Source organism: Argopecten irradians, chromosome 3 (assembly GCF_041381155.1).
Source record: "Argopecten irradians isolate NY chromosome 3, Ai_NY, whole genome shotgun sequence".
Classification (NCBI taxonomy): Eukaryota; Metazoa; Mollusca; class Bivalvia; order Pectinida; family Pectinidae; genus Argopecten; species Argopecten irradians.
This window is the reverse complement of record NC_091136.1, coordinates 5,859,710-5,866,560: the sequence shown is the minus strand read 5'-3', so window position 1 is coordinate 5,866,560 and position 6,851 is coordinate 5,859,710. Positions and strand designations below refer to the sequence as shown.

Genomic DNA, 6,851 nt, shown 5'->3' with positions numbered 1-6,851 from the left:
TGCCAAATGAATGTAGCGCAATGCTTATTTTCAATTTGATATCAATTTTATAATAACATCTTTAGATATTTTGCATCTATAATGAATAAACAATTCATTACCGTCAAGGACGTAACAACAATTTCAACAGCTGCCTCTATGATCGCTGGAACGACAATTGTGACGTCACAATTATACTGACGTCAAAGTAGGTGGATGCTAATCAAAACATTATGAAGTAAAACATAGGGGTTTTTTTTTGGCAATTTTATTCAGCTTTCTGGATGAACAACAACCCATGTGCTTCCGTTCCTGTTCAGTAATTGCGATGGGAAAAATCTGTATTTCTCATTTTGAATATCCTTGTGTGCGACTATAGCGAATATATACTGTTTCAAAGCAAAAAGCAATCATAAAGTAATCAACATATACACCATCAACTTGGACCTGAAGATGATGGATGAAGGATTCTTCTTTCTTAATTGGCCCTACTGACTCCAAAAAAAAAAAGAAAAATTAAAATTAAAAAAAAACAACAACGTTTTATCATAAGCGCTACAGCGTTGGATTTAAAATGATGAAAACGATTGATATCTATCATTTGAAACTAATCACACTCGATTACAGAGCGTATATGTATTAACAAGTGAACCATTGATTATTTTACGAACACATTGTTTAATTTAGATAATTAATTAATTTCGTTATTCTAGTACACTTATCTAGTCTGTGATATTAATTCGTGTTTATCCTTATGACACATCTTGTCGGCTCCACGTGGTGGTCAATAAGTCAGTTTTTGCGCATCAAATCAATCCAACTACGGGTAGTCTTAAGCAGAGCAGAAAATATGGTCGAATTTTAGACAGATTGTGTCGTAATAAATATCAAACAATAAACTGATAAACGAACATACATTCCAATATACTACCTTAAAGGCCATCTTTATAAACCTTTGTCCCACCTAGGCTATTGGTACATTGATAACTTTCTAGCCACCCCGACTACTTATTCCTTTACTTATTTGAGTTTATCCTTATACATTATCAAGAAATCTGACGATAAAAATACGTGCTGCATTGCAGTTCATTAAGTCTAAATTATCACAATGTTTTATGCATATCTTTTATTTGTCACTGTTTTCTTAGATGTCCCCAAGTAACGATGGTGTACTAAAATACGAGGTTATATATATATTCCTGTATACTTGAAAGCATTGGAGGCAGAATATAGTGAATGTCCCAGATCAGTGGGTTTGATTCCAGCAAAACTGCATTATGTGCATTCTGAAAGAGAAAAAAAAACAATATTGAAAAAAACCTTTGTACTACGTTTGCCAATATGAAACCATTAATGTTTCCTTTCTTACAACATACAAAAACGTTTTCTGCGCTTTCTCAAAACAACTTTCCTTGATACCTAATTAAGATTTATGAAATGTTTTGATGAGCATGGTAATAGTTACTTTGCACACCTGAAATACAACGTTACATTCTGTAAAAAAAAACATTTTTAACTCAATAAGTCGGGCAATGTAGAATTTTAGTATTGTAAAACATTAATTTACATCTTATATACTAATACTTGCCTTTGTCCAACATTATAGAATTGTCGGTCATTCCAAATTCATTGTAAATCTGTACTGTGTAGAGTCCGTAGTCCTGGTCCGTTAGTGACGTCACATCCAGCCTCGTTATGACTCCAGTCGTTTCAACCGTTTCCCCATCGGTAAATATCTCCATGTCGACGACCTCGTTTACGATATGATATTTCGCACTGCTGTTGTTTAGTGCCATGCCTCCTTTTAACCAGCTTATCTCTCTGTAACCCGAAGGAGTATGAAAAGAGGCAGATATCTCCGCCATCGAATGTGTCTTGTTGATGACTAACTCAGATACCAGTTGTGGAACTCCTGTTAAAGATATCCAAACTATATTCACAATAACATCAGCACATTAGCATTAGTTAAAAAATGGAAACATTGCGGTGGATTATTGGTTAAGATGTTCGACATATTACTATAAGCCACGCAACAGCAAACCTGGCACGATCTTTAATGGCTGTTAATAAGATCTAATAAACCAGTATACCATTTCTATAAATAACGATAAAACAAATTTACAGCAGCGCTCGATATCTCCGAGATAAGAGATATACATTGACTCATAAGTGTTTATGCAACATACATCAGCTCTTGGCATGACTATTATGTACATATTAATAAAACTGTGCAAAGAACAAGTATAATATTTATGTTCTAGGCTAAAACACCTTTCCTCTCAGCAGTTACACATGTACATGTAAACTGACCTAGCCCGCTTTCAGCCAACCTCACAGGGACAACAGTTTTGCCGGCCTGGTTGGATACGACAGCGTCATAAATCCCATAGTCCTCTTCTGTCAGACACGTGACAGTTAACGTGGAGGACATTGTGACCTTTGTCCTCACTGATTGGTCGGAGTCATGGACCTGATTGGATGAATTAGTTTGTATCACGTATTTGTTGGCAGGGTGATGTTCGCGAACCTCGATACCTTTAAAGTACCACTTCACGCTTGACTGGGGAAAGTAGGAGGTGAAGGTCATGCTCAACAATGCGGAACTGCCATCATATGTCACCCTGATATCACTGGATGTCACGGGACTGGCTGGAAAATTTAAACTTCTATAAATTAAAATTCTCATCATTTCTGTCATATTGTATACTCTTAATATTCATAATAGACTGCTAAGTTACTTTCTCCAAATTTAGCTACCCAAGCAATTACGTGCACAAACGTCTCATGTAAAGTATTGCATTAATTTATAGACAATTGTAATTATTTCGAAATCAGAGACAAAAAAAAAATCAAAGGAATATAACTATATCATAAATCAGGCTACATGGAATAGGAGTTATATGTAGTAGGGAGATGTTTGTTTACAATATCTTTTTCGACAATGTATGTAACGTGGCGGTAACCATTTGGTACACGACCCTTTTGGTACAAAATTAGGTTTTTCCCTCTAAAATCCTAGTAACTGTGTTTTGTTATGTATGCTATTATGATATGAAAAATATAAGTACAAAATGACAATTTAAGCTCAAATTTGACTTTGATCATTGATTAACATTCTTATACACGTACATCGAAATATACGAAATGAAACTTCAGTGTGTGCTGTAGAGCCATTTGACGGCTATTTTATGCTACATTGTTATACGTTTCCAACAAAAGTAAACGCATTAATCGAATTTCTGTATCCATAAAATTTTTCGATTATCATTTCCATAACGATATCTCTTTTATTAACGTAGATACACCACTTTACAGAGTGTAGCACCGCAATTTAAACCTCCCGGTTCGCCTTTGTTATTACTACGAATGTGCATGCCTAAAGATGCTGACTAAAACGACCTACAAGGCCAGGTGCTCGGTTGGGGGTTTAATGATCCGGATTGCATAATACTCTAAAAGCGGTATGTTCTATTTTAAATAAATTTATATGAAGAAGGGCATTGAATATTCCTCATATTTGAATTGAAACACCAAACCGTCTTTCTATTTCACTGTAAAATACGGGAAATGACTCGCCAGATTTAGGTAGTGTTTTGAATGGCGTTACTTTTTAAATAATCGTCTGTTAAAATCAAAGAAAGTCACACAGAACGATGAATGAATACAAAATCCCGTGTACCAAAAGGGGCCCCCTCGCTAGCGTAAACCGGAAGTGACGCAATGTGAAATAAAACCGTTTTGTTTTTAGATTGCAGTTACGACTGAAATGTTTTGTTGTTATTTACGTATGTATCAACGACAGTCCTTGTCGGAAACTGACAAACATTGGATCACATGGAAAGCATATTAAAATAAAAACGTAAAAAAATGTGTTAAATTGTACCAATTCAGGTACCGTGATGTAAGCTACGTTTAAACCAGAATTTGTAGAATAAATTTTGGGATTATGCTACCGGTAACTTCAAATTTTACTACGCTCATAGCCTTTAACACTTGATGTGATCTTATGTCATCTTTCTGTAGTGTTATAAGTAATTATAGAGTAATGTAAATATGTTAGATATGTAAACAGTTTGTCACTTATGCTTTCAGTGTGTTCTTCGTTTAGTACTTGCACAGACGAACCGCACTTCGTGACATCGACGTCAAATTACACAGAAGTCGACATTTCATCGGTTTTCAGGTATGATCTATTTTTTCTTTTTTGCTCTAAAAGATACTCCACCGATGACAAATATTTTCTTTCTCTGACAAAATCATGAGCAGAATTAGAATAAATCATTGTCTATATTTTCATCTGATGGTAGAAGCAGGTTACTGAATAGAAATAAAGTCATTTAATTGTTCTTTGATACTAAATCACCATTATTTATATCTACTGAAACAGATAAGAACTAATTTAATTCCTGGTCACTAAAAATCATATCATAGCTTTCGTCATCAAAGTATAATGCAAATTTATAAACTTCGTTGACTGAATAACCCTCTAACTATATTTTCAGACACGCATTGACGAATAATCAATCCAATAATTCTGGATAATGACTCTTTTACAAAATTCTGGTGACTTTATTAAAGGGACAATTCAGTCTAAGAGAACTTTAAAATATGTACATATAACGGAAAACCCCCAGTTCTAATGGAAATTAGATCATTCGGTTTTACTGTGATATGCCTGAAAAGCCCATGGTGCTGACATGTGTGTGAAATATTCAAACTTGCTCGCTGTCCGCCATTACACATTGTGGTCGAACTTCTTGTATGCCGAACCCTGTCCCTTGCTCGTAGAGTAATGCAACTTTTGTCTAGAACTTCTCAAATCGCTCTGACAGTAGTGTGTTTACCTTATTAGGTAAATAGTCTTGACTCAAAATTATGTTAACACACCTTCTCAATGGTTATGTAGTTCATTTGTTTAACGTACGTAACTTTGGCTCGGGTATGGGTACAGCGTCCATATTGTACCTGCTAAATTGTATTGATCAATGTTTTGATATTAACAAACGATATTGATTAAAATACTTTACAATGACGTAAAAATTGTCAATGTTTTACGCTATATGTTTCATAAGAAATGTAGAACAATACATTTATACTATATTTTGCTTCTTGGTTATGTAAAAGAATTAGCCCCTTTGTGAATTGTTTCTTTAAGTTACAAAATACAAACATTAATATAATATTGAATACTTTTCAACTTCTTCATTACATCAACAAACAAAAACAAAAAAACAGAAATAAATATTTGTATTGATGAATTGAATGATCAGCCCCTCTATGGTACTAAATAATTGATTTACCTTTTCAGACAGCGGAGCTGTACATGGATATTAGAACGAGATGATTGCAGCCGTCGGGGTGTCGAAATGATAATCAGTAATTTGGAATTATACGACACAGATACAACCGTAGATTTCTATGATGGTAATTTTTGAGATCAGGGTATTCAGGAAAATGACAAAACAACAAATCGACTTAAAAGTTTAACCTATGACAAAACAATAAAACCTATTTTGTTTTACATTTCGACAAATAGTTTGAAGGGCTTGGTATAGGAAAAAATTAGCATGATATTCTGATGTATAGCAAAGTCAATATATAGAATGTCTTCGAAGAATGCTCCAGTCAAAGAAATAGGCATTATCTGAATTGTCCTTTATGTATTTGCGAAATAGTTCAAAACCGCTGAATTGTACATTTGATTTATTTGAAATTCGCCACAAGCATGCTTGAATCATTTTTAATTGAGTTTTAGGTCCATCGAAGACGTACCCGAGCTTGGGAAGCTACAGCTATGACTATTATAACTATGACCTAGATGGTATAAAGAGATCATCGGGAAGGTTCTTAACCTTGGTCGTACGTGGTGGATATCACATCAGCAGCAGTTTTTTATTTGAAATACAGGAATATTCCTTCGGGTAAGTAACAAACAACAAATCATAGTTATTAATAGAAGTCTTCTAAATGTCTTTTATAAATAATCATCAGGGATTTTTTAAGTCGGGTACAAAAAATGTATATATTTATTACTCATTTTCGAAACACCATAGGTTACTATCACTATCGTTAAGTCAATCCATGGAATAGTTCATAGGAAAATTGAAGGCAGCTTGAGAGAGAGAGAGAGAGAGAGAGAGAGAGAGAGAGAGAGAGAGAGAGAGAGAGAGAACAATCACAGATATGACTTTATTACAGAGACAGCGACAATCAACTTCAAAAACATACAGTCAACCACAGTATATCTTTTTCAATTCTGTTCATGTCCATCACCGTACCAAACTACCTGTCGCATCTGATATCGCACAATAACATTAAAATACCCAGACTGGATAGAACGACAGCGGTATTATACCTAGAATGCAATTTAAAACGATCTTTGGGAACGCAATATGTGATGAATAGGTGCATTCTAATAATGTTGAATTCTGTTCCTACATTATTTTAGACGAGTCTTTAAAATACCCAACGCAGGGTCACTGAGAACACCGTTTCCGATACATGTGGGACAGAAATACTGCTAGCTTACCCAACACCGAATTCCATCACATCTCCAGATTACCCAAGAGAATACGATAAGTAAGCTTGATTTTCACAGATAACTGCTCAAAATTATGTACTTTATCAAAAATAAAAAAAAAACCACTAACCTACCTTGTGATTAACCAAGTATTACAGCTATATATGTGGTTTTAAAATCAAACAAATCAATAAAAACAACGAAATTATTCTCATTTCATCATGATTGCTAACTTGTTATCTATTTTTAGCTCTTTGGATTGCAAATGGATAGTAGTGTCTGATGACACTTGCAATGATGACGTCACCCATACAGCGGTGAAGATTCATGCAGCTGTCATTGGATACAAATG

The 6,851-nt window shown here is 34.4% G+C and overlaps 1 protein-coding gene and 1 long non-coding RNA gene across 2 annotated transcripts; one reads left to right on the top strand and one right to left on the bottom strand.

The window, feature by feature from the left end:
• Positions 1-190: 190 nt before the first annotated feature.
• On the bottom strand, positions 191-2,644 carry LOC138317397 (uncharacterized). The gene is made up of 3 exons (XM_069259030.1): positions 2,290-2,644; positions 1,568-1,891; positions 191-1,265 (listed from the first exon to the last, which is right to left on the bottom strand). The coding sequence occupies exons 1-3, from the start codon at positions 2,564-2,566 to the stop codon at positions 1,255-1,257; spliced, it is 612 nt and encodes a 203-aa protein (XP_069115131.1). The 5' UTR covers positions 2,567-2,644; the 3' UTR covers positions 191-1,254.
• A 1,415-nt stretch (positions 2,645-4,059) lies between these two features.
• LOC138319880 (uncharacterized) lies at positions 4,060-5,894 on the top strand. Its single transcript, XR_011208037.1, has 3 exons — positions 4,060-4,162; positions 5,288-5,403; positions 5,735-5,894. It is a non-coding gene; the product is annotated as an uncharacterized lncRNA (long non-coding RNA).
• Positions 5,895-6,851: the final 957 nt, after the last annotated feature.